At 42.2% G+C, this 27594-nt stretch overlaps 2 protein-coding genes across 2 annotated transcripts; one reads left to right on the top strand and one right to left on the bottom strand.

Moving 5' to 3' along the window:
* Nucleotides 1–3647: 3647 nt before the first annotated feature.
* PPIA (peptidylprolyl isomerase A) lies at nt 3648–7535 on the top strand. The gene is made up of 5 exons (XM_068972635.1): nt 3648–3731; nt 5941–5971; nt 6080–6168; nt 6663–6835; nt 7207–7535. Exons 1-5 carry the CDS (start codon nt 3663–3665, stop codon nt 7337–7339), a joined length of 495 nt encoding a protein of 164 aa, XP_068828736.1. The 5' UTR covers nt 3648–3662; the 3' UTR covers nt 7340–7535.
* Nucleotides 7536–14462: 6927 nt separating this feature from the next.
* On the bottom strand, nt 14463–27021 carry H2AZ2 (H2A.Z variant histone 2). The gene is made up of 5 exons (XM_068972612.1): nt 26948–27021; nt 23791–23868; nt 21017–21130; nt 16548–16677; nt 14463–15530 (listed from the first exon to the last, which is right to left on the bottom strand). The coding sequence occupies exons 1-5, from the start codon at nt 26948–26950 to the stop codon at nt 15469–15471; spliced, it is 387 nt and encodes a 128-aa protein (XP_068828713.1). The 5' UTR covers nt 26951–27021; the 3' UTR covers nt 14463–15468.
* Nucleotides 27022–27594: the final 573 nt, after the last annotated feature.

The raw sequence follows: 27594 nt of genomic DNA, 5'->3' as shown, positions 1-27594 counted from the left end.
CATGCGGCTTTCCTGATTTCTAACCACAGCTCAGTAGGCCCATCTATTCAGTGCTACTCTGATCGGCGCCCTGCCCTGGATTTCTATTGTTGAAACCGGCTCCTGCCTGAGGTTTCTCCTGCTTGCTACTGAACAAATTCTGAACAGCAGGGTGGGTACCTGGGGATGAGAGCGCAGAACCCTGCAGCATGATGGGGTCAAATGCCAGTGGTCATAAAGCAAATGAATCTCAAGTTTATAAACGTGAGGTCCCTGGAGGCCTTGGCTAGGGCAGCTTGGGGTTAAGGGTGGGAGCAGGAGTCTGATGACATGTATGGAGGGGGTAGTGATTGGACAGGTCACAGAAGCATGGACTACTCTTACGAGTGAATAAGGAGGGAAGAGGAGGGTTGCAAGGATGTGGTCTTCAGGGACTGGTGGATAAGGAAGATCCAGGCAGCCAGAAGAGCTGCAGGAAGCTCTTTTCCTCTAAGAGGGAAAGGAAGAGCAGCCATGGGGCTAGACAGCCTGGATGGGCCCGGATAGATGTGGACAGGAGGGAGGATGGAACCAGCAAGGAGTGAGGGTGCGAGCAGGCGTCCTCCGCAGATGGGCGGACAGTACAGTGGGGATGAAGTGAACGTCTTCAGCGCCTGAACGATGATGTTTAGTGAGGAGCTGCTTGTCAAGTGGCTGGATGATTACTGATGCCAGAGTGGGATGCAGAGTCGTCAGCTCTGGGCAGTGTGTGCAAATTAATTAACAACCCTACTGAGGAGTCGCACTCCAGGGCCCGCTTTTGTTTTTGTTTAAGCAGTGTGGCATGTGAGATCTTAGTTTGCCCACCAGGGATTGAACCCTTGCCTCCTGCTGTGGAAGACCTGAGGACCACCAGGGGAGTCCCCAGGGCTAGGTTTTGGTTGGCCCTTTCTTCATGGATTTATGCATTCATTCAATACATGTCTTCTGAGTTTTGAAGCTGCAGACCAGACCCAGTACCTCTGGGAGAGCCAAGGAAGATTTCCCATGGGGACCACAGGGTGAGGTTTGGTGGCACAGGCCACAGGCATAGAAGGAGTATACTGGAAAGGCAGGGTCGGGGTGGTAAAGAGAAACAACGTGGCAGGAAAAATCCCAGCCAGGAGACTGAAAAGCAAGTTAAGACCAGACTGTGAAGGGGCTGCCTGGTCACTATGGGTGACCAAGAGGTTGTACAGCTTGGGAGTTACAAAATCAGATGACTTTGCGAATGACCATTCTAGAAATAACAAGAAAACCTGGGCCAAGTAACCAGTTAGGAGGCTGCTGCAAAAGGCCAAGCCAGAGTTGTTGCGGTGGGGAGGGAGAGCAGGCCTAGGGACGGGGAGGCCTGGGGAAGAGGGTAGGTGGCAGAGCTCTGTCTGAGGGTTTATTCTTGAGGAGAGATCCAGTGGGCAAGGAGGAGCCACCTGGAGCTCTGGAGTAAACGTGGGCCTGGAGCTTGGTTGAGAAGTTACCTGAGAATCTGAGCCATGAGAGTGAATAAGGTTGACCATAGCCAATGTGTAAGGAACAAAACAAGATCAAATATATGACAATGACAGGACAAATGTGTGGACAGTTCAAGAGGAAAAGGTCAGGGTTGCAGAAATGGGAGAGAAAAGTCCAGCCCATCAAGGAAGCAGGAGGTGGTGCCTGATGAAGAGTTATATCAGGCAAGATGTGGCCTGGAGAAAGCCATGGGTATGTGACTTGTGATGTCACTGCGGGTCTCAGCAGAAGCCATGTGGCAGAAGCACAAGAGAGGCCCTGAGCCTGTTTTTATAATTTTGAATAACCTGACTTTTCCCCGTTACATTCTCTCTAGAGACATTTTTGAAGTAAGCATTTGTTTATAATATGCCCCATGGAGAAAGTCACAGACTTCTGCTTACCAGTTGGTGGTTGGTAAGCTAACCAGATCAGGGCTCTGTTGAATTCAGTTGGATTTGCTTTTGGTCAGAATCATCCAAATAAGGCACTGGACGGCCTCACATTCCTGAGGTTCTATGTCTGCTGAAAGTTTACTCGGTAAGGAAGTCCTATTCAAGAGATAATGCTAATAAAGGATCCCCTACAACACTGGCTCCCCCTTTAACAAACAGAACATGTGCATTTATTTTCTTGAGTGTACATATGGTATACCTGTGTGAAGTGAGAGGATGATAGTAAAGAGAAGACTAGACTTTGAATAGTAATGTGAGGGAACCCATAAGTGATGCTCTTACTATTCATTCATTTATTTCTTAGGAGGGGTTCCTAACTGTTTTAAGATTCAGAGCGAAGGAGATAGAAGTTGAGGGAGTTTACCCCTGAGGGCCTCGGGTCATTTTTTCTGTGTCAGATAAAGACAAGCAGCTTCCTCAGGATCACAAAGCAAAAGGTGATGTGGAATGAGCAAAAAAAAAAAAAAAAAAAAAGGCAGTTTCCAATTCTGGCTTTGTTAATACTCCTAAACTGGTTATTCTGAGCAAGCTATTTAACATGGAAGACGCTCACTTTCCACTTTTCTGTAAATGGGGATTATTGGGTGGTTGTGAGAACAAAACCACACTCTATAAATTCTGAGCACATGTAAGCTCACAATGCCATTATTAATAATGATGGCACGATGCCAGACACTGGATTTCATCAGTCATAAATTCTCATTTGCTTCTCAGATCCCTATCCTGGTTTTGCAGATGAAGAAACTCAGTTTCAGAGATATTAAATAACACTCTGAATGTTGCAACTAATGTTGGAGGATATATAAATTTTCTTCTCAAGCTTTTCTGAAACAAAAGACCAGGGTCATATAAGTGCATTTAGTACTAATAGTAAAAGCATTATTAATATTTTTGACTAACGGAATTCATTTTTAAGTTGTGGGTTTGTCTTTCACCCAGAACTCAATTCTGTCTCTGAAAGACGGGGTGCGGGGTAGAGAATTTAAAGGATTTAAAAGGAAGGCAAAAGTGCGCAGTGTGTCTCTATAGATAAGAGTCTGCCAGCCTCTTGCTTTAATGTCTTCCTCCTGGAGAAAATTCAAGTAGAGTGTGCAAGATATTTTCGGAAAGTAGGACATTTTGGAAGCATTTCATAACCTCTCAGACTAGAAGGGAGAGGGGGAAGCAGAGGGGGAGGCGACTGGGCCTTAACCTCATCTGCAGTGAGAAAATGGTCATGGCCAAGGCCACCTAGTCTCTCAGAGAGGCGCGCTCCCTGGACTCCAAGCGACCTTGGCGGGCGGCGCGACCTTGCGGCCTGCGTTCGCCTCAGTTGCCCCCTCTGAGCAATGGGGAGACGTCCTGGTCGCGAGGCCGGGCAGGTGCACGGCCCTCCAGCTCCTACCGGCCCACCAGGGCGATCGCCACGCCCGATCCCCGTCCCCATAGCAGTCGCTAGCGCGCGATCCCACGCCGCAGCGCGGAGACGGAGCCCGCGGGCGGGAACCTTCCCGCATCGCCCAGCACGCACGCGCGTCTCCAGTCCTGCCTCTCGGGCGCCATCTCTACTCATAGGCCAGCCATGCAGTCATTTCGACTGACCCGTGGTTGCGATTGGCCAGAGATGAGGCGCGCGACCGGCTGTAGGCGGGGCTTGAACTGGCTATAAAAGAGGAGGGCGGCGGGGCTCGTGCTGCCTTGCAGACGCCGCCACCCCGGAGCCTCTTTCGCTGTCTAGCCATGGTCAACCCCACCGTGTTCTTCGACATCGCTGTCGACGGCGAGCCCTTGGGCCGCGTCTCTTTTGAGGTTGGGGCAAGCGGCGACGAGCTGGGTGGGCCCGAGCGGGCGGCGGGGGGAGAGGCTGAGTAACCGGGTGCGAGCACCCTGCTTGAGGAACACGGGCGGCGCGGCGCCATTTCCTGACGAGGGGCCATTTTGGGAGGCCGGGGGCGGCGGGTAGACAAAGGCGGGGCGGGCGGGGGAGGGGCGGCCGCGCCCTTCCGGCCGCGCACGTGCTCGGGCTGCTAGCTGTTGGTCGCCACGCGGGACCGCAGGCCCCAGAGGGTCGACAACGCCCTAAACGGAAGGCAGACGCCGGCCCCAGGCCGCTGCGACCGTCCCGAGGCCACCCTCGAGGCCTCGGAAGCGGCTCCCTTCGCGCTGACCCGACGGTCGCACCTGAAGGCTGCTTTTCCCGCCCCGGGCGCGTCAGGGTCGGTGGGATTAGCAGCCTAGCCGTGGTCCCGGAGGACGCCTGCTAGTTCAGGGTTGAGTTATAGAGCTGCGGGTTTAGCAGACTCCAGGGTTTCCCCAGATGTCTTAAAATCTTGAGATAAATGTAGAAAGAGGTCCCTCGCGCCCCTCCCGGCCCCCACCTCGAGCGGAAATTTGCAGGCGGCCTTCCCTCCGCTGGCGCCGAGGTCCGCCTTCCGCTGCGGTGACTGGGTGGGAGGCGCCCGGGCTCCTCCCGGTCGTCGTCCTGCAGAATGGACTAGTCCAGACTGGCTCCGCGGCAGGCCACCTCTGATGGTTTCTTAACTAGTTAAGGGATATTAGGAGTACTTATTAATCAGTTTGTGGTTACAGCAAGGTAGCTAAGTAACTCGGCGTGCTCTTGAATCGGTAAATGCGATTCCGTTCCAGTTAACCGGGAGGTCTTGAAGTGTTCACTCGCTCAATCGTGTCCAACTCTGACCGCATGGACTGCAGCACGCTAGGCTCCTCTGTCCTGCTGTCTCACTAGCCCTAAGTGGTTTTATCCTCAACGACCTCTCAAAAGCTGTCAGTGGTTAGTTTTAGGATCTTATTCCAAGGATGCATGAGGGCAGAGGGTTTCCTGTCATCATAACTGTCCACATTGGAGACACATAGAAGACGCCTAAACCCTTGTTAGAGATAACATTAGGTCCTATTGAGCCTATACCCTACTCGTACTGTAGTCAGAACTAAGAATTGGTAAGGACCCACGTGGAAGCTTGCCCTGAGGTAAAACTTTTCGGAGAAACAATAGATCCTATTGATCTACGCCCCACTTTTATTTGTAGTCAGCTGATAATTGATCCGGAGCCACGTGGAAACTTGGCCTAAGCCTAAGGCTTCCTAGAGAGTGTGTCCGTTAGCCACAGGGCTTAATGGAAATGAGATAGGAACTCTTGGCATATCCATTGGTGAGAATAGAGATGGAACTGCCAGTACGGACTTTTTAACTTTAGTAACAGTTTACAAGGGAAGCGGGTGACAACAGGGTTTGAGAAACGTTAGACTTAGGAGAGACCATATGTTTTACATACAATACTTAGAAGCTAAATAACTAGATCTAAGAAACATACAGGATTTCAATAGATGATTTAGTCACAGATCTCTGGAATAGTTCGTAAAATATTTTAAAGGGTTTGTTTAAGCATGATGTTTAAGCGTTTTTGGCCAAAATGTGTTATATATGCAGGAAAGGTTTGAAGCAGTTGTACTAGAAACCAATCTTTATTTTTTACCCCACTACTAGGTAAGGGACCTGGAAACCAAGAAGTGACTGCTCATCCAATCCGTAAAGCTATGTTAACAGATTGGAGGTAGTAGCATTTTCATTACCAGTGACTGAAATTACACCTGTTTACTCCCTGATCAAACAGGACTACTTGCTATTCCTGAAAATCTTGTCCTTAGGTTCAAACTGAAGTTGGGGGAGGTGATGTACATTTGAGAAGCCATTTATCTGTTAAGAAGTAGGTGTGATAACACATAAAAGTTTTAAGTCACTTTTTAGAAGCCTCACACTATTTGAGTCATCGCTGGTTCTGGATTTTTGGCACGTCTCTGGGTCTCATGTTGCTAACCCAACACCACAGGACTTAAGGCTGTCGGGAACAGTTCTTATTTGGGATTCAGAGCAATTACTGAAGCAGCATTCTGTTCTTGTGAGAAAACGAATTTATGATTCAGAAACCCCTAAAGACAAGGGTACTAAGCAACAAAATATGCAAACAGATGTTAATTAACTGTCATTTTTCTCTTACAGCTGTTTGCGGACAAAGTCCCGAAGACAGCAGGTTAGTTAAACAAAGGTATTCTGATTAACTGTTCTGTGTGTGTCTTCTTCTCTCTCTCTCTGTCTCTCTCTCTCTATATATATATGTATATATACTTTATTTTAACAGAAAACTTTCGTGCTCTGAGCACTGGAGAGAAAGGATTTGGTTATAAAGGTTCCTGCTTTCACAGAATAATTCCGGGATTTATGTGCCAGGTATGAAATAGACTGATACTTGACTTGGGTTGTCTTAATTTAGGATTGAGCTAGAATATTCCAGAATGTGTATATATGGTTTGTCTGCACTGGTTTGTCTGCTGTTAAACTTTTCTGGTCCATTTGTTTATTTTATGATTTTGCACTGATAGGATGCCATCTAAATTGCTATAGTTCTATAATGTTATTAAAAATACATGCACATATGAAGTGCTATTCTACCATTTTGGTTCCAAGTGACCTTCTAGTTTCATTTATTTAATATTCATTTATTTGGCTGTGCTGGGTTTTGGTTGCAATGTGTGGGATCTAGTTCCCTGACAAGGAATTGAACCTGGACCTGCTGCATTAGGAGCACAGTCTTAGCCACTGGACCACCTGAGAAGTCCCTTGACCTTCTTGTTTTGAACTTGAGTCTTAAAGTTTGAACTATGTAGACAGGGCGTATTTTCTGACGGTGTCCAAAAGTGACATGGTTCTCTTTATGTTCACAGGGTGGTGACTTCACACGCCATAATGGTACTGGTGGCAAGTCCATCTATGGCGAGAAATTTGATGATGAGAATTTCATTCTGAAGCATACAGGTCCTGGCATCTTGTCCATGGCAAATGCTGGCCCCAACACAAACGGTTCCCAGTTTTTCATTTGCACTGCCAAGACTGAGTGGTAAGACAGGAGATGGCAAAGGCACCCTTTCCCTGCTGTTGCCTGCCCTAAGGTAGTGGAAGGGCATGGACCATAGTTAAAATTTCTATAGTGTGCTTATAGAAAGTAAGTGGAGATACTCTAGCAAAACAGGGCATTTAGCTGATTGGTTTAGTTACGAGTGGTGCTTTCATCTAATTTGCTTGTGATTTGTTTCCTCTTTAAGGGGTCTGTTCTAAAATTAGGATTCTTAACAGTGGAGACTCTTTTATGTGTTTTAGACTAGCCTAAACCAATCTATTGGTGTTGTAGTTTTTTTTAGGTAGAATAAAATGTTTCCAGTATTTAACATCTCTGGTCACAGGTAGTAATGTTTATTATTCTGTTTCTAGGTTGGATGGCAAGCATGTGGTCTTCGGCAAAGTGAAAGAGGGCATGAATATTGTAGAAGCCATGGAGCGCTTTGGGTCCAGAAACGGCAAGACCAGCAAGAAGATCACCATTGCTGACTGTGGACAAATCTAATAAATTTGACTTATGTTTTACTTAACCACCAGACCATTCCTTCTGTAGCCCAGGAGAGCACCCCTTCACCCCATCTGCTCGAAATATCCTATAATCTTTGTGCTCTCGCTACAGTTCTTTGGGTTCCATATTTTCCTTATCCCCCTCCAAGTTTAGCTGGATTGCAAAGTTAAATTTATGATTATGAAATAAAAACTAAACAATTATCTGTCTTTGTTTGCATTAGAGTATTGATGTAGGTTTCACTTTAAGCAGCAACAGGTTACTTCTAAGACAAAAGTTGTGTTTAGAATCAGCTTTTGTTTAGTTGCTAAGTTGTGTCTGATTGACCCTGTGGACTATATTAAGATGTCAGGCTTCCTTGTACATGGGATTTCCCAGGTAAGAATATTGGAGCAGCTTGCCATTTCCTCTTACCCAGGGATCTTCCTGACCCAGCACACGTCTCCTGCTTTGGCAGGTGGATTTTTTACCATCAAGCCACCAGGAAAGCCCCAAATCCACTTTATTAAGGTGCAGTTTCTATACAATCAGTGTCTTAATGCTCTTCTCCCTCAACCCCACCATGATCTAATGTAGGTTTTACATATTTGAAAATTGCTCAGACATGTCCGACTCTGCAGCTCCATGTACTGTGGCCTACCAGGTTCCTCTGTACATGGAATTCTCCAGGCAAGAATACTGGGAATTTTTCCCTACCCAGTGTTTGAACCCAGTTCTCTTGCATTGCAGGCAGATTCTTCACCATCTGAGCCACCAGGGCAGTCCCTAGTTGGCTGTGTGTTCAGTCGCTCAGTAGTGTCCGATTCTTTGCAGCCTCATGAACTGTAACCCACCAGCCTCCTGTCCATGGAGTTTTCCAGGCAAGAATCCTGGAGTGAGTTGCCATTTTCCACCCCAGGGGATCTTCCCAACCCAGTGATTGAATCTGCATCAATGGATTCTTTATCCCTAGCGCCACCTGGGAAGCCTATTTGACTGTTGTCTTTCAAATCTAGAATAGTCCTACTTTCTAACAATTTCTATTAATATTAAAAAGTTGGTATTATAATGTGTAATATACACTACATAATATACCAGGTGGTGCTATTGGTAAAGAATCCGCCTGCCAATGCAGGAGGTGTTAAGTAGATGTAGGTACAACCCCAGGCTGGGAAGATCCCCTGGAGGAGGGCATGGCAACTTCACTATTCTTGCCTGGAAAATCCTCTGGACAGTGGAACCTGGTGGGCTACAGTCCATGGGGTCACAAAGAGTTGGACACGACTGAAGTGACTGGGCAGGCAGGCAGGAGTATACCGTATATGGTATGTACATAATATACAGTTCACCCGTTTTAAGGGTACAGTAGTGAATTTACTAAGTTAGGCAACCATCCCTGTCTACCACACTAGGAAGAACCTCATGCCCATTTGCAGTACCTCTGACTTCCACTCTCAATGCCTGGCAAACTACAAGACTCTCTAGATTTGCCTTTTCTGTTTCATATAAGTTGAATTCTACACTGTGGTCTTTGACCTCTGTTTTTTTAATGTTGTCAACTCCTTTAAGTCCAGCACATTGGCTGTGGTATATCACTTTTGGAGCTGCTGCCGATGTCTACACTTTGTATTACTTGCTTGTTCTTCTAGTTCTTGTATTTAGAGAAGCTTCAATGGACACAAGTTCCCAACTTTTAAGCAGAAAGGCTTTGTCAGTTCAGTCCAGTCACTTAAGTTGTGTCTGACTTCGATCCCACGGACTGAAGCACGCCGTTTCCCTGTCCATCACTGACTCCTGGAGCCTACTCAAACTCATGTCCATTGAGTCTGTGATGCCATCCAACCATCTCATTCTCTGCGTCCCTTTCTCCTGCCTTCAATCTTTCCCAGCAACAGGGTCTTTTCCAGTGAGTCAGTTCTTCACATCAGGTGGCCAAACTTGGAGTTTCAGCTTCAGCATCAGTTCTTCCAATGAATATTCAGGACTTTTCCTTTAGGATGGACTGGTCGGATCACCTTGCAGTCCAAGGGACTGTCAAGAGTCTTCTCCAACACCACAGTTCAAAAGCATCAACTCTTCAGTGCTCAGCTTTCATTATAGTCCAACTCACATCCATTCATGACCACTGGAAAAACCATAGCTTTGACTAGATGGACCTTTGTTGGCAAAGTAATGTATCTGCTTTTTAATATGCTGTCTAGGTTGGTCATAGCTATTCTTCCAAGGAGTAAGCATCTTTTAATTTCATGGCTGCAGTCACCATCTGCAGTGATTTTGGAACCCCTCAAAATAAAGTCTGTTTCTGTTGTTTCTCCATCTGTTTACCATGAAGTGATTGGACCGGATGTCATGATTTTAGTTTTCTGAATGTTGAGTTTTAAGCCAACTTTTTCACTCTCGTTCATCAAGAGGCTCTTTAGTTCTTAGTTTTCTGCCATAAGGGTGGTGTCATCTGCGTATCTGAAGTTATTGATATTTCTGGTAATCTTGATTCCAGCTTGTTTCTTCCAGTCCAGCGTTTCTCATGATGTACTATGCATATAAGTTAAATAAGCAGGGTGACAATATACAGCCTTGTCGTACTCCTTTTCCTATTTTGAACCAGTCTGTTCCACGTAGGTTCTAACTGTGGCTTCTTGACCTGCATACAGATTTCTCATGAGGCAGGTCAGGTGGTCTGGTATTCCCATCTCTTGAAGAATTTTCCAGTTTATTGTGATCCACACAGTCAAAGGCTTTGAAATAGTCAATAAAGCAGAAGTAGATGTTTTTCTGAAGTTTGCTTTTCCTATGATCCAACTGGTGTTGGCAATTTTATCTTTGCTTCTTCTAACTTTGCTAAATCCAGCTTGTACATCTAGAAGTTCACGGTTCATGTACTGTTGAAGCCTGGCTTGGAGAATTTTGAGCATTCCTTTGCTAGTGTGTGAGATGAGTGCAATTGTGCAGTAGTAGTTTGAGCATTCTTTGGGATTGGAATGAAAACTGACCTTTTCCAGTCCTGTGGCCACTGCTGAGTTTTCCAAATTTGCTGGCATATTGAGTGCAGCACTTTCACAGCATCATCTTTCAGGATTTGAAATAGCTCAGCTGGAATTCCATCACCTCCACTAGCTGTCCATACCATTTCCTAAGGCCTACTTGACTTCTCATTCCAGGATGTCTGGCTCTAGGTGAGTGATCACACCATCGTGATTATCTGGGTCATGTAGATCTTTTTTGTATAGTTCTGTGTATTCTTGCCACCTTTTTTTTTGTTTGTTTTTCTGTAGTGGTTTTGCCATACATTGACATGAATCAACCATGGGTGTACGTGTTCCCCATCCTGAACCCCCCTACCACACCACCTCTTCTTAATATCTTTTGCTTCTGTTAGGTCCATATCATTTCTGTCCTTTATGGTACCCATCTTTGCATGAAGTATTACTTTGGTATCTCTTACTTTTTTTTGAAGAGGTCTCTAGTCTTTCCCATTCTATTGTTTTCCTCTATTTCTTTGCAGTGATCACTGAGGAAGGCTTTCTTATCTCTCCTTGCTATTCTTTGGAACTCTACATCCAAATGGGTACATCTTTCCTTTTCTCCTTTGCCTTTCGCTTCTCTTCTTTTCACAGCTATTTGTAAGGCCTCCATTTTGCCTTTTTGCATTTCTTTTTCTTGGGGATGGTTTTCCTGCACAATGTCACAAACCCTTGTCCATAGTTCTTTAGTCACTCTATCAGATCTAATCCCCTGAATCTATTTCTCACTTCCACTGTATAATCATAAGGGGTTTTATTTAGGTCATACCTGAATAGTGCTTTTCCCTACTTTCTTCAACTTAAGTCTGAATTTGGCAATAAGGAGTTCATGGACTGAGCCACAGTCAGCTCCCGGTCTTGTTTTTGCTGACTGTATACAGCTTCTCCATCTTTGGCTGCAAAGAATATAATCATATTTCGTAGGTGATGCTATATGCACTTAATTCTGCCTCTTGTCAGTTGGCATATGAGCTTAGACTTAACAGACCATCAGCTGCTTCACTGGAAAGGTAACTTTGTACACTTCCTGCTCAGTAGGTAACCTGTGGGATGGTACTTTGCCTGTGTGAGGACACTGTTCCCAGATCTTTCACCTGATTGTTTTGTTTCAGTATCAATTACTGGTCTTCACCTGAATCAATTTAAAAAAGGCTTTGGCTGCATCACGGTGGCTTGAAGGATCCTATTTCTCTAGTCAGGGAATCAGGGACTGAACCCATGCCCTCAGCAGTGAGTGTGTGAAGTCCTAATCTACTGGACCACGAGGGAATTCCCCTGAATCAATTCTGTGGTTGCAAAAAATTGAGAAATCTTCTAATCTGTCCCTCCCTCCTATCACAATAGACTCAAGGATTTTCATTCAATGTATTACAATTGCACACATTATTTTTGATGTTAGAATCATCCCAAATTTGACATAAGCCCCCCTAAATTGAGCTCTGTGTGTCTTTGACATAATTCCAGTAGCCTTTGGGCCGTTCCAAAGTTCATGCTTCCATTAGAATACAAAGCAGAGGCCTGGGAAGTGTCAGGGATATTCAAATTTTCAACAACCCAAAATGAAACTCTTTGTGTTAACATGTAAAATGGAGTTTAAACTTAGATGCTTTTTTCATATGCACAAACATCTGATGTTTGGAAGTCAGTGGGGCAGTCTCAGGCATTTTAACACATGCAGCACTACCCCCATCTATTGTCAGAGGCCCACAAACTTTCAAACTGCCTTCAGGCTAAAAATCACTGACATAATGAGATAGGATGTAGTTGTTAAAAGAACGAGGTAGTGCATCTCCAGAATAGTGTCAACTAGACTTTTAGGTGAAAAAAAAAAAAAGACCAGTAAAATACCATATAACATATACTGTTGTGATTAGGCTAAGTCGTGTCCGGCTCTTTTGTGACTCCAAGGACTGTAGCCCGCCAGACTTCTCTGTCAATGGGATTTCCAAGGCAAGGATACTGGAGTGGGTAGCCATTTCCTCCTCCAGGGAATCTTCCTGACCAGGGATCAAACCCAAGTCTCCTGCATTGACAAGCGGATTCTTAACCACTGAGCCATCAGGGAAGCCCTATAACATGATAGCTTTTGTAAAAGAGCAGAATAAAGTGTATCTTTGTGTTTTTATATATCCTTCAGAGAATACAGAGAAATGTTTTCCAGTGGGTGTCTTTGGGTAGAGGGGTGAAGGCCTACAGGCAGAGAGGACTTTAATCACACATTTCTTTTACCTGTACTAAATATTTAAAATTTCAAAAACATTAAAACAAATCTATAGTACAGTTTGTCCTCCATATCCACAGGTTTTATGTCCACAGAGTCATCCAATCATGAATCAAAAATATTTGGGAGGGAGCTTCCCTGGTAATCCACTGGATTCGCCTGCCAATGCAGGGGACATGGGTTCAATCCCTTCTCTAGGACAATTCATGTTGAAGGGCAACTAAGCTTGTGCATAACTACTGAACCTGCATGCTCTAGAGCCTGTGCTCCACAAGAGAAGCCACCACAATGAGAAGCATGCACACAACTAGACGAGCCCCAACCCTCCAGAACAAGAGAAAATACGCCCTCAGCAGTGAAGATCCAGCATAACCAAAAATATTGGAGGGACATCCTTGGTGTCCAGCAGTTAACACTTTGCTCTCCCAATGCAGTGGGCCCAGGTTCCATCCCTGGTGAGAGAACTAGATCCCACATGCTGCAAATAAGAGCTGGTGCAGCCAAATTAAAAAATAATATTGGAGAAAAATATTCCAGAAATTTCCAGAAAGCAAAACTTGAATTTGCCATGCACTGACAACTATTTACAGAACATTTACACTGTATTTACAACTATATATAGTATTTACAACTATATATAGTATTTACAGTGTTTTAGGTATTATAAGTAATCCAGAGATGAGTTAACGTATCTGGTCCAATCTTGTGTGCAAGTGTTATGCCATTTTATATAATGAATTTGAGCATCTTATGGATCTGAGTATCCAAGGGGTCCTGAAACCAATCCTGCATGGATTCTGAAGTATGAGCAAATTTGGCTCACTTCAAATTGTTTATTATTGGGACTGCCCTGGCAGTTCAGTGGTTAAGACTCCATGCTCCTAAAGCAGGGGCTCAGGTCCCTCCTGAGGGAACTAAGGTCAGGGAACTAAGATCCTGCATCCCACTGTCAGGGAAAAAAACAAAAAATACACACACACATACAAAAAAACATGTAACACACACACATACATATAAACCCTTCCTAGTTACCTGTGAAGGTACAATAGATCAAATATGATGGTTGGGACACACTTTACAACAAGCCAGTAGGAGGAAGCGGTGTACAGATGCAGCAAGATGGACCAAACGTGAGGCTGAGGCCCAAAGCACCTGGCCCAATCGCTCTAGTTTTCTTCCACTAGAAAACAAAAATACAATCCTGGGGAACACAGTACATAGCAAATAATTACATTACCAAAATTTGAAGCAAATTTCTAGAGAACTCTAGTAAAACCCTAGTCTAAATTCTGTTAAGATTATTTTGCCTTCTCTATTGCTACTTTGGTTTCTAAAAACTACCGAACTTCACACATGACAACTGTAGATCTTCTCAATATAGAAGCTTCTTCAAAATATGTGCCAAGATTTAGTAAAATCCACACTTAAGAGACAATCCTATAGAACTGTTTCTTCAAAAAAAAAGAGACTTATAGATTGAAGAGAAACTTAAGAGCTATCAGTAAAACGGAAGACATACCATATGGATCCTGATTCAAACAAACCAATTGTAAAATTAGGAAACAATAAGGAATATATGAATACTGACTGGATATTTGCTATTACAAAATGTCTCAAAATAATGGTATTGTGGTTATAGTCTAAAAAGTACCCCTTCTTTAATGAGACATACTTAAGTATGTAGATACGAAAATTATGCCTGGAATGGGATTCAAACTAATCAACTAACATGAGGGCTTGAGGAGAGACATAGGTAAAACAAAATTGACCACAGGATAACTGGTGAAGTTGGAGGATGAGTACATGGGTGTTCATCATACTATTCTCTTTATTTTTGAAAATTTCCATAATAAAATAAGTTTTAAAAAATGTTTTGTACTGATACTGTTGTATTAGAAAACATTCAAGAATTTCCATTGTCAATGAAGACTTCCAGGCAGAAAAAATATAATTTCCTGATGGACCATTAACTGGTACATTAACTTAAATCTTACAACAGTTACTTGGAAACTGACAAAAATATTTTTACAATATTGTACAAATTACTGAACATTACTGTACCAATAAAAGATCACTAAAAGCTGGAATTTTAAGCCAAAAGCAGACAACTTACATAACCTTCACTTCAATTCTAGGTTTAAGTGTGTGGGTTCTGGAGTCAGCCAAATCTAGGTTTGTATCCTACTTCTGCCTTTTTCTATCTACTAGATAAAATTTTCTGGCAAGCCATTTAACTTCTGTGAGCCTCAGCTTCCATACCTTTAAGATGGAGGTAAAGCACTTAGTACAGAACCTGCCATATATAAGTCCTCATTAAGTAATTTAAATAATTTCACTCTTATATTTCATTTCTTGAACATGTTTTTATATTCTAAGATCTCTGAAATTTGGATGCATCTTATAATTGATGGCATATCATGGTTTAATAGGCAGTTTTTCTTTAGTGGTATGTAAAATAATTGTTACATACTACAAACAGGTACCATCTAAGATCCAATATAATATGGTATCAATGATAGAAGCAGATTCCCAATTTCTGATTTTTCTGAATATATAACCAATTTGAAATATTAAAAATTTCAAAGGATGAGCAAAATATTTCCAACACAGCACAAACAGAACAGTTTTGAGACAAGTTTGTTTTTTTAAAAAATGGTTTATCAATTCCATTTTTGTATAAAACACAAGGGAGAAACCTAGCCAATCAACACAACTGTTGCCACATGAAAAGGTACTTTTATCAAACTTCGATTCTAAGAACGTACAAATATTTCTTTTATCATGTCTACAGTAATTGTCTATGGTTTTCCATTTAACTGTTTTAAAAATTCCACATAACCCCATTATTTCTTCTGTCCCGTTACAGTACAACGACAGGGAGGAAGAGCGTTGGTTACGACAACTCTCTAAGCAGTTTTCTGCTGTCCCTTCTTTCCAATCAGAGACTTGTGGATGTGAGGGATCACTCCTAGAATGAAATGAAATGAAACTGTATTAGCAGAAAAACTTTTATCAGTTCAGCCCCTCAACCCTAAAGAGCAATCCACGAAGAATGAAGGTGTTTTTTTAAACTGAAGGATAACTGCTTTACAATGCTGTGCTGGTTTCTGCTGTACAGCAATGTGGATCAGCTCTAAGTATACACATATCCTCTCCCTCTGGAGCGCCCTCCCAACCCACGGGGTCATCACAGGGCAGGGCGAGCTCCCTGTGCTGTCCAGCAGTTCCCCACTAGTCATCTATTTCACACATGGCAGTGTATGTATGTCAAGGTTACTTTCTCAGTTCCTCCCATGCTCTCCTTCCTCCCACTGTGTTCACAAATCCATTCTCTATGTCTGAATCTTTATTCCTGCCTTGCAAATAGGCTTATCAGTAACATTTTTCTAGATTCCATATATATATATGTGTTAATATACGGTATTTATTTTTCTCTTAGAATGAAGTTTACTTAAGTATCTATACCAAGGGATGTTCATCTTGGGGTCTGGGAACCCCCTTTAAAACTGTATGTAAAATGGTGTGATTTTCTGTGTTCCTTTTTTTTTTTTTGAGAAGAGTAACCACAGCTTTCAAGAGGTTCTCCAAATGTAATCCAAAAAGGATGAAGAACCACCACCTTATATCTCACCTTCGCTGATTCTGACTCATTCAGTTACCCTCAGTCTGACTTTCAAGGGCATCACATTATACAATTTCTCAAGATGATTTTATTGAAACACAGTTTAAAGGATACAGGAAATATTTTAAACACTTGGTTTCAAATCTCATCTATGAAATTTAGCTGAAGAACTTCCTTTTAAAAACAGCACTGTATGTGGAGAAGAAATATTTATTCAGATCATGAGAAGAAGCCTAGAATAGTAACAGACTTACACTTTTGGAATTTAACTTTCTATGTTCTCAGTACTGGATCACTGATCTGAATTACATATTAGTCATTAAGGGCAATAACAGTCTACGTTGAAGAGTAAATAATACATACCACCCCCAGCTATGGTAGCTTTGATAAGAGAATCCAACTCTTCATCACCACGGATTGCAAGCTGCAAGTGGCGTGGAGTGATCCGCTTAACTTTGAGATCCTTGGATGCATTACCTGCCAGCTCCAGCACCTACAAAGCACCCATGAGACAGCATATCAAACAAGGGTGAAGTGTTTAAGGATTCTGTTTAGACTTGCAATAATAGCTAAAAGATCACTATAGCATCTACACATAAAACACAAAAGATACATAAATAAACCAACAATAATTTATTTCCAAATTTCTACAGTAAGGTTATAGAACTCTTAGTACTTCATTTGGTCCTTTTAATATTAATTCTCTGCAAAATAACTAGCTGCTAAGTCACTTCAGTCGTGTCTGACTCTGTATGACCCTATAGACGGTAGCCCACCAGGCTCTCCCATCCCTGGGATTCTCCAGGCAAGAACACTGGAGTGGGTTGCCATTTCCTTCTCCAATGCATGAAAGTGAAAAGTGAAAGTGAAGTCGCTCAGTCATATCCGACTCTTAGCGACCCCATGGACTGCAGCCTACCAGGTTCCTCCATCCATGGGATATTCCAGGCAAGCGTACTGGAGTGGGGTGCCATTGCCTTCTCCGCAAAATAACTAGAAACGCGCAAAAATCATCAACTTCTATAGCAAGAAATAAGTGTTATTATCCCTTAGCCAAGATTCTAATTGTGAACATCTAGAAAATGATTATATTTTAATATACCCGTGTAGTCTAATTTTTCATAGCCCTTAACAGCTGAAATTTATTGCTTATGACTTGTAGAAAAGTTTAAAAGTATAAAGATAATTCCTTATTCAGAATTTCTAACACCGCTGGGCTTTATAATCTATAGGCAGTATGCCAGAAGCCCTTTATTCTATAATGGGAATTTTCAGCAAGAGTAATTTCAAAGTCCCAGCTGGCCATAAAACTGCATTTCTCTTTTCACCTCCACAGACTGTACTGGTATTACAAAACTTTTTATGGAAACAATACAAAACTAACTCCACAGAGCCTCCTGATTTAAGCAGAGTGGTGGAAAGCCTTGGTATACATCTGGAGCAATCAGTATGCTTTAAAAAACCACCAGTACTCTATTCCATTCTCCTCTGCAACTGTGAGTGGACAGAGGTGAGGTCAGGCACCACCATCTTTTGAAAGCTTTTGCAAGTGATTCTAGTGTGAAACGAACACTGAAAAGTTAATTACCTCCAAACTTAGATTTCATTATTTCCTTTACTTCTAAAACCCCAAACTCAGATATCTGGAAGACATGTGTTGATTATGTATGTATACATGATTGTGTGTGTGTGTGAATGTGTATATTTATTTCATTATTTAATCTTAACCTAAAAAGTCGTAATCAAAGTTCCTAAGAATAAAGAAAATGGGAGTTCAGATGGGACATGAACGTTCTGAAGCAGAAGCCTGAATCTTCACATGAGTGAACAAAATGCATACCTTTCTGAAAAGCCTACAGCTAAACAAATATTAATGAAAACTGATATAAAAGTGATAGACGAGAAAGGCTAACTAGTACCAACAAAAATATTACCAACACAAAAACCCTCCTTGTAACACAGTAAAGTTGAAACTATCAATGTTAAAGTAAATGTTAAATCTCCAATGGGAAAACAAATGATTTGGTAAAGTTAATGAAATGACAGCAGTGATGATTAACACACAGGTTAAACCTAAATCTTTCAACCTAGCTCCCAAGCACATCTTTCCCAAGTGAATCTTCCTCTTGCTTCTACTAGACTGGCTAACTCTATCACTTGACTTGCTTGCTACTCAAATTACTCTCCTGGTTTGGAATGCAGTTGAAGGAGTCTCATGATGTCCCTTTTGTTTTACTTAAGAGGGATTACTATGGAGGAAGTGATGGTCCATGAATTAAGAACTTTTGCCCAAATAACTTCTAATTTCCTGAAAAGTCAAACTGAGTTAAGATACAGCATTTTACGTGTACAACCACACAGAGCACCAGGACTGATTAGGTCTTTTACCAAATTTCATGTCATCATATCATCATAAGAGTTGCGATGGACTTCCTTGGTGGTTCAGTGCTGAAGAATCTGCCTGCCAATGCAAGGGACATGTGTTTGATCCCTGGCCGGGCAAGATTCCACATGCCGTGGAACAACTAAGCCCATGTGCCATAACTACTGAAGCTTGTGCACCCTAGAGCCCATGCTCCACAACACAAGAAGGCAATGCAGTGAGAAGCCTATGTACTGCAAAGAAGATCCAGTACAGCCAAATAATAAACATAAAAAAATGTAAGATCACACTGCTAAAACTCTACTCCACCGCAAATTTTTATTAATTAAGAGTTATCCTGTAACTTCACAAATACTACTTTTTTTGGGGGGAGCGGGGGCATGATGCCCAGCATTTGGGAATCTTTCCTGACCTGGGATCAAACTTCCCTGCAGCGGGGTGCACAGTCTTTACCACTGGACGGACCATCATCAGTGAAGTCCACAAATATCACCTACTGCTTATATACATAGTTCAGAATTTGTTTAATTAGCAGTATGGTATTTAAATTATTTTACACACTTGTTTGTCAAGTCACTTAAAACCATGGATTACTGACCCTCAGTTCAGGCTTTCCTGGTAGCTCAGCTGGTATAGTTCAGTCGCTCAGTCATGTCCGACTCTTTGCGACTCCGTGGACTGCCGCATGCCAGGCTTCCCTGTCCATCACCAACTCCTGGAGCTTGCTCAAACTCATGTCTATTGAGACTGTGATACCATCAAACCATCTCATTCTCTGTCATCCCCTTCTCATCCCACCTTCAATCTTTCCCAGCAACAGGGTCTTTTCCAATGAGTCAGTTCTTTACATCAGGTGGCCAAACTATTGGAGCTTCAGCATCAGTCCTTCCAATGAATATTCAGGACTGATTCCCTTTAGGATTGACTGGCCTGCTCCTCCTTGCAGTCCAAGGGACTCTCTCGAGTCTTCCCAAACACCACAGTTCAAAATGTGCTCAGCTTTCTTTAAGGTCCAACTCTCACATACATATATGACTACAGGCAAAACCAAAGCTTTGACTAGATGAACCTTTGTTGGCAAAGTAATGTCTCTGCTTTTCAATAAGCTAAGTCAGTCATAGCTTTTCTTTCAAGGAGTAAGTGTCTTAATTTCATGGCTGCAATCACCATCTGCAGTGATTTTGGAGCCTCCCAAAAATAAAGTCTCCCACTGTTTCCATTGTTTCTCCAACTATTTACCATGAAGTGATGGGACCGGATATCATGATTTTGGTCTGAATGTTGAGTTTTAAGCCAGCTTTTCACTCTCCTCTTTCATTTTCATCAAGAGGCTCTTTAGTTCTTTTCTTTCTGCCATACGGGTGGTGTCACTTGCATATGTGAGGTCATGATATTTCTCCCGGCAATCTTGACTCCAGCTTGTGCTTCATCCAGCCAGGCATTTCAAATGATGTACTCTGCATATAAGTTAAATAAGCAGAGTGACAATGTACAGCCTTGACGTACACCTTTCCCAATTTGGAACCAGTCTCTTGTTCCATGTAGTTTCTAACTGTGGCTTTTTGACCTGCATATAGATTTCTCACGAGGCAGGTCAGGTGGTCCGGTATTCCCATCTCTTTCAGAATTTTCCAGTTTGTTGTGATCCACACAGTCAAAGACTTTAGCACAGTCAATGAAACAGACGTAGATGTTTTTCTGGAACTCTCTTGCTTTTTCGATGATCCAGAGGATGTTGGCAAGATCTCTGGTTCCTCTGCCTTTTCTAAATCCAGATTGAACATCTGGAAGTTCATGGTTCATGTACTGTTGAAGCCTGGATTGGGAGAATTTTGAGCATTCCTTTGCTAGCGTGTGAGATGAGTACAACTGTGTGGTAGTTTGAGCATTCTTTGGCATTGCCTTTCTTTGGGACTAGAATGAAAATTGACCTTTTCCAGTCCTGTGGCCACTGCTGAGTTTTCCAAATTTGTTGGCATACAGAGTACAACACTTTTACAGCATCATCCTTTACGATTTGAAATAGCTCAACTATTTGAAATTCCATCACTTCTACTAGCTTTGTTCATAGTGATGCTTCCTAAGGCCCACTTGACTTCACACTCCAGGATGTCTGGCTCTAGGTGAATGATCACACCATCCCGGTTATCTGGGTCATTAAGATCTTTTCTGTATAGTTCTCCTGTGCATTCTTGACACCTCTTTTTAATATCTTTTGCTTCTGCTAGGTCCATACCATTTCTGTCCTTTATTGTCCTAACTTTAAAAGTGAGCACACCAAAGTTCTGTTTGACACTAGTACTGGCTGATAAGATCCATCTAAAAACCGCTATTAAAAGAAACTAACAAGAGTGAGTCTTTTTGTTTCAAACTCATTTTCCATGGGTTTCAGCCATTTATGTCTAGGACAACTCTGGGATTCCAACACATAATTATTTCCACCACTAACCTCAGCGGTGAGGTACTCCAGAATTGCAGCACTATACACTGCAGCAGTGGCACCGACCCTTCCATGGCTCGTGGTACGAGTCTTCAAATGTCTATGGATGCGGCCCACAGGAAACTGAAAGAGAGACCATCCAAACGGGAAACACTGAAGTTTTAACATCATGTTACTGAACATAATAAACAGCCGAATGACATAAGTAAATCCAGATTAAAAATTTGGTTACACTTATTAGAAGTCAAAATTATTTGCCAATTAACAGTTCTTTGGGCTTGTAAGTTAGTATTAGTCCTAATAATTAGCCCCAAATGGCCATGACTAATTTTACACCCCCTGAAGACAGAATTTAAAAACAAAAACCACTCACGGTTTTACAAATTAATTCCTGCATAATATGGAGTCATTATACAATAAAGAGAAACTATGCAGTATAGTCACCAACTACACATTCTACAGGGCCTAATAACCGTATTCCTATTTAATTAATTCCTTCACATAACAGGCTCATGTGACTATGAACCTCTACCACCTTCTTTAGGCCCCAACTTCATTCTTCCTTCCTCAGTTTCAAGAGGTAACCTGATAGTTAAGAAAACCAACATTGTGACTTCCTACTTTCTGAGAATAGGTACCTTCTCATTTCCACAGTACCCTAATCCCACTTGTCTATGCCTCTGACTACACCCACCCCCCGCCCCCCGACTTTAAGGACCTTCCTCATCCTGTTACTGTGCCATCATTCAACAACTCAATTACCTCCTTTTCGTGGCTCCTTTCCTTCTGCACAGTTCAAAGGTCTCTACATGTCTAGCCTACTGTAACTGCCTCCAGTTACAGTCTAGACATCCCCTTCCAAAGGCAAAATTTAAAAGTAAACTTGAAACCTCTTTCTTGTCACCCATTTTCTCCCAATCCAAACTTGGCTTCTGTTAAACACCATTCTTAAAGATCAGCAGTAACATTTTAATTACCAAATCTACTAGCCACTTCCAGACTGCGTGCTTCAAAAGAAAATGCATGACTGTTCTATTTACATTCCTTCCCTAATTCTAAGGTCCCCAAGACCAGGATCTATGCCTTACTCGCTTTTAGATCCTCAGTGATTGACATGTTGTCTGACACAGAGGACCTTGAAAACCATTCTTCTCAGGCTACAAGGATTACACAGTTCTAACACTAACTCTGACTACTCCTCAGTCTTCATTGTTTGACTCAAATACGTCAAATATGGTGAGGAGTCCACTAATGTCTTTTTGTTCTTTTCTCAAGCACTACTGAGGAAACTCATCCATAGCACAAACTACCAATTTTACTGAAGTGATTTTAGATTTGTAATTCTTTTGATCACTTCTCTTGGAAAGCTAGACTCAAATCTTCAACTTTTGGATATTTTCACATGGATATTTTACTAGAACTTCCAAATGATTCCACTCAAAACTTTTATTTCATAACTTGCTCCTACTACAAACTCCCCTTAGGGTCTAGGCCTTAGAGAAACTTCTGACCTTCCTCTCAAACCTATACCTCTCCTCTTATTTTTTAGGAGCATATATATGCCTTCTGTTCTTTTCCATCCCACTCAAGTTCAAGTTGGAGAAGGAAATGGCAACCCACCCCAGTACTCTTGTCTGGAAAAATTCCATGGATGGAGTAGCCTGGTAGGCTACAGTCCATGGGGTCGCAAGGAGTTGGACACGACTGAGCGACTTCATTTTCCTTCTTTCTATAGTTCCTTTTGGAGAAGGAACTGGCAACCCACTCCAGTGTTCTTGCCTGGAGAATTTCATGGACAGAGGGGCCTGGTGGGCTACAGTCTATGGGGTTGCAAAGAGTCAGACACGACTAAACAACTAACATACACACACACACATAAGTTCAAGTATGCGTTACCTTACTCCTAAACCACTGCAATAACCTGTAATCTGTCTTCCATCTCCAACTTTAAGGTAAGGATACTTCAAATAAATTCCACTTATTTTTTTTGGCTATGCAGCTTGCAAGATCTTAGTTTCTCGACCACGGATCAAACCCGGGCTCTTTGCAGTGAGAGCACCAAGTCCTAACCACTGGACTGCCAGGGAATTCCCTCAAATAAATTCTAATGGATATTTGCATGATGTTCCAAAACAGAGAAAGTACCCATAAAGGTTAAGTTCTTGCCCTCCCATTTCCTTCAGTACCACTCAGAAAATGTCATCTTCTTCCTTAAAAATTTTGCATCACTACCTTATAGTCTGGCCTTCAAACTTTCCTGTTTAAAAAGTATCTCTTACATGTAAAGCAATTAATTCTTACTCATCCAGAAAAATTTGAGTTTCTGGATTAAAGTTACAGCAATTCATATATACAAAATCTAGTGTTCTTGAGTATATATAACTCAGTCTACATTTGAAGGTATTGGGGAAAGACTCAGAGGGACTAGTGGACAGTCCATTCTATTTCATCCTGAAAGCTGGTATACCACTACTAACACCTTCTTCAAAATGAAAGCAACAGCATACTCACTTCAATATGATAGTTTATAAAAGTACTAGGAACATAATTATAATCTAGAAATAACAGATTTTAAGACAGCAAAATCACCAAATTTGTGTAAGATGTTTTCCTAACGTGTCATTGCTTAGAAGAGTACAAACTAAAAGGCAGTTGCTTTGTCGTTTATATTTTGACCAATTAATTTCATTATCAACAGTCAATAGTACATTTTTGTAATTAAAGAAACATTTGAGTCATGAGTTACAACTGTTAAGAAATTAATTTAATAATGAATCCGTTACCTGTAGCCCAGCTCTCTGTGAGCGAGACACTGCCTTGGCCTTGGCCTTCCCACTGTCCTTTCCAGCTTTGCCTCCAGCCTAAGTGAAAAAAGTTCCAGATGAAGAATTAAAAATGCTATTTCAAAAGTATCTAGGAAACAAAATTTCTTCTAGTTTTATTTTAGGTAGTTTAAAAAAAAATTCTCTTTCAATTTTAAATATTCATGCCAAACTGTCATTTATTGATTTATATAAAGATGAGATCGAAACTTAAATACTTATTTAAAATGAGATTTCTAAATAGTTGAACATATTTTTCAAATTTCAGACTGAAGAATTTCATCATCAATGTAACTCTTATGTTAGAAATAGTTCATAACAATATTTTTAAATGTTAGCATCTATCATTTCCATAGAAATATTCAGAACTTACCTCTTTTGAGAGAAAAAAAAAAAAAACCCTCAAAAAATTAAACAGAGAATTACCTTATGATCTAGCACTTCTAGGCATATACTCAATAATTGAGAGCAGGGACTCAAACAGATATTTTGTATACTATTTGCTATTTTATTCACAGCAGTATTATAAATAGCAGCTAAAAGACAGAAACAACCTAAATGTCCATCATGGAAAACTGGTATATACTGTAAGAATGAAGGAAATTCTGATACATGCTACCACACGAATAAATCTTGAAGACATGATGCTAAGTGAAATAAGCCAGTTGCAAAAGGACCAATATGTCTGATTCCACTTAACATGACCTACCTAGTCAAAATCACAGGAACAGAAAGCAGAAGGGTGGCTGCCAGAGGCTGGGAAGAGGATGGAATATAGACTTGGCAGGCATTTTAAAAACTGCAAAATGGTCACTGTTATGTGCGTTTAAAAAAAAAGAAGACATTCAAACTTATTCTTAAGGAGTTAAAGAAAAAACACTTTCAAATGATAGAAATGTTTCTCAAATAACCTGGATGTTCACAAATAGGACACAATATATAAATGCAATGGAATATTATGCAGCCATTTCAACAAATGAATTATAGACATGTGCTGATATGGAAGAAATCACAATACATATTTGGGTAAAAGGCAAGGTATGTACAATCGCAGTGAGCTTTTGTTTATGTAAAAATGAGGTACTGCAGAGTGTGTGTATAACATACATTTCTAGAAGGTCACACAACACACCAGAAAAGTTATTTGCCACTAGGGAAGGAATACTAAGGATCTGACTTGAGAAGGAAACCAATACTCCCTTTTGAACTGCTTGATTTTACTATTTAAATTTATTTCTTGTCTGTTAAAAAAAAAAAATCAGTTTACAAAACTGGCCAGTTGTTTGAGGGTATTTGTGAAGTAGAAATGGCATATCCCTTTTGTAATGCTTTATTTTTTAGACTAAAAATCAACTATGTATGCCCCATACCCCATCTCTCAGCTGAGCCAATGTTTATCTCTCAAATCTATATTCAAGGCAAAAAAACAAAAGGCCTTAGCAGGTGTTAGGAGCAGGAACAAAAAATGAATAACTAATTACTATCTTTCTTAAATTAAATAATCTATTGAGAGACTGATTTAAGTTTAACAAAGAGAATTGAGAAACTTTAGATTTCTACAAGAATGCCTCATATATTTTTAATAATTTCTGACCATACTGCTATACAAGAAAAAAATACTGCATCATCTTTGAATTTCTGAGGTCAGTTCAAGTAACCATGTGCTTTCACTTATTCTTCAAATAAATCTTTTCAGCTCTATTTGCCCTGATGTAAAACATAAGAAACATCTCAACTAGTGCATGAGGCTAAAACTATAATCATTATTTCTCTATGACTGAATTATGAAACAGTTATCAATAAAAAGTTATTAACTGCAAAAGTCCTCAGGTTTCCCAATTTACTTATCTTAAGCAATTTTATCCCTACCATTCCAAATCCATTACATTTGCTGTTTAACCTATTTGTTTTTTAAGGAAGTAGGCAGGAAATCAGTTTTTTAAAATCTCAGTAAATTAAATGACTATTTCCGTGGCTTGGAGAGTCCAGATACATTTCTTATACTTAGCAAAAACAAACTTTATGGAATTAAACTTGTGAATATAAAATTGCATAGTAAATGAATACTTTCCTTTCACAACCTCCTCAAAGTCTGTAAACACACCCTCCCAACTTCGCACAATCATTTTAATACGTTTGCTGAGAAACAAAATACAAGCACGATAAAATTTTTTATTCTAAAAACTAAGTTAGTATTAATCTGGGCTAAGCATCTCCAGGTAGAAAATATGCCTATGGAGGCCAATGGAGTATATTTCATTCAGAAAAAGTTGCAAATTGGATGTCAAGGAACTTGCAAATTTGTTTAACAGATATGTTCACTTCCCATCACGTTTAAAATTTCAAAACAAGAATGACAACTCCACGCCTCCTGTATTTTTAGCCATGGGAACGCGTATGTATTTTTAGCTGCTGGTAAAGGGACAGCCAACATATAGTAGGTTGCTAGAGATTAAACGAGTGACACCTTTTGAAACCAGCAAGCATCACGAGAATTGTCGGCTCGAGCAAATCAGTTTACAGAGCAGATGTAATCTATGCCAGAGTCTGCCTGTGAAAGCGCTTCCGTTAACCGCACAACTACAAGTTACAGAGCCCGGGTGCTACCATCCACAAGTTCGACTCTAGATCTAAGACGCGAGAACGTCACAATAACCACAATTTCTGTTTGTGGTTCAGCCTCGGGCAGGGCTGTCTCCGGAGGGCGCTCGGGCGGACACCACTCGTAGCCTCGGCTTTACTGCTTCACTCCCGCGCAGGGCACAGCCCCCCTCCAACGCCTTTACCTCTCAACTTCACAAGGAGCCCGGTTCCCTCCATTCGCGTTTCTAAAAAGCCGCACTTTTCTTACCAACGCATAATTTAAGACTCAAAGTCAGTCGCAGCAGCAACGGAGGTGCTGTGGAGCAGCGAGGGTTGTCCTGCTCAGGGATACCCGGCCTCAGCCCGTGCAGCTCGATTCGCGCCGGCGCCGCGGCGAGCGAGGCCGGGACCGCTGGCAAGCCCGGACGCCTGACGCCCGCCCCACCGATGTCGTCGCCGCCTGACGCCCGCCGCCTCAACAGGTAGTGGCGCCACTCGGCCATCGCCGCCCTCCCGGCCGCCCCGCAGCCCTCACCATGGTCTCGGCCGCTCGTGCCCTCGGTCCCGCCGAGCCGCCGCCGCCGCTAGCGCAGCACCGACCGCCGTTGCCGCCGCGGCCGCGAGAGCCCGGACAATAACCGAGGCCCGCCTCGCACCGCCCCGGCCAATGCCCGCTCGCCTTGCTCATTTGAACCCCGTCTGATGCCCAATCGCGCACTTCCTTCTAACCAGGCCCCGCCCCTCAGCCCCTCCTCCCTAACGGCTGTTTGTTTTTGCACACGGCACGCGGAGGCGGAGCCTCCTACTCCAACACAGACGCGCCTGTGCGCGACTGGGGCGGAGCCAGACTCCGTTCTCCGCCTGTCTACAAGGCCCAACCTGACGAACGGAGGAGCTGACCAATGAGAGCTGAAGGCTGGCGGAAATCAGCCGATAAGAACATCGCCCGCGAGCAAGGGAGGCGGATCTTAGGGAAAGACAGCGCGATTGGCCAATGGGTGGACAGATTGGTGGCTGCGCTGGCTTTCCCGGTCTTTCTCGGCGTCGACTCTAGGGTTTCTGAGACTTGATTGGGAAGGGAACGGTCGTGTACGTAGCTTCTCCTCGTGGTTTTTCACAGATTCTGAGGATTTCTCTGTGCTAGCGGGGACTCGCTCCGCGGTGGGCACTATTTCCAGGCCT

The sequence above is a fragment of the Capricornis sumatraensis genome, chromosome 5, assembly GCF_032405125.1.
Source record: "Capricornis sumatraensis isolate serow.1 chromosome 5, serow.2, whole genome shotgun sequence".
Lineage (NCBI taxonomy): Eukaryota > Metazoa > Chordata > Mammalia > Artiodactyla > Bovidae > Capricornis > Capricornis sumatraensis.
The sequence above is the reverse complement of the archived record's forward strand: the minus strand, read 5'-3'. Positions and strand labels throughout refer to the sequence as shown.

Excerpts from the sequence above, each read along its gene's own strand:
- H2AZ2 (XM_068972612.1), bottom strand. Across the intron at positions 16,678-21,016 it reads TGGAGTACCTCACCGCTGAG|GTGCTGGAGCTGGCAGGTAA; the intron begins GTTAGTGGTGGA and ends GGTGCTTTGTAG. Across the intron at positions 15,531-16,547 it reads AGCTACCATAGCTGGGGGTG|GAGTGATCCCTCACATCCAC; the intron begins GTATGTATTATT and ends ATTTCATTCTAG.
- PPIA (XM_068972635.1), top strand. The coding sequence starts at position 3,663 with ATGGTCAACCCCACCGTGTTCTTCGACATCGCTGTCGACGGCGAGCCC. Across the intron at positions 6,169-6,662 it reads TTCCGGGATTTATGTGCCAG|GGTGGTGACTTCACACGCCA; the intron begins GTATGAAATAGA and ends TTATGTTCACAG. Across the intron at positions 6,836-7,206 it reads TGCACTGCCAAGACTGAGTG|GTTGGATGGCAAGCATGTGG; the intron begins GTAAGACAGGAG and ends TTCTGTTTCTAG.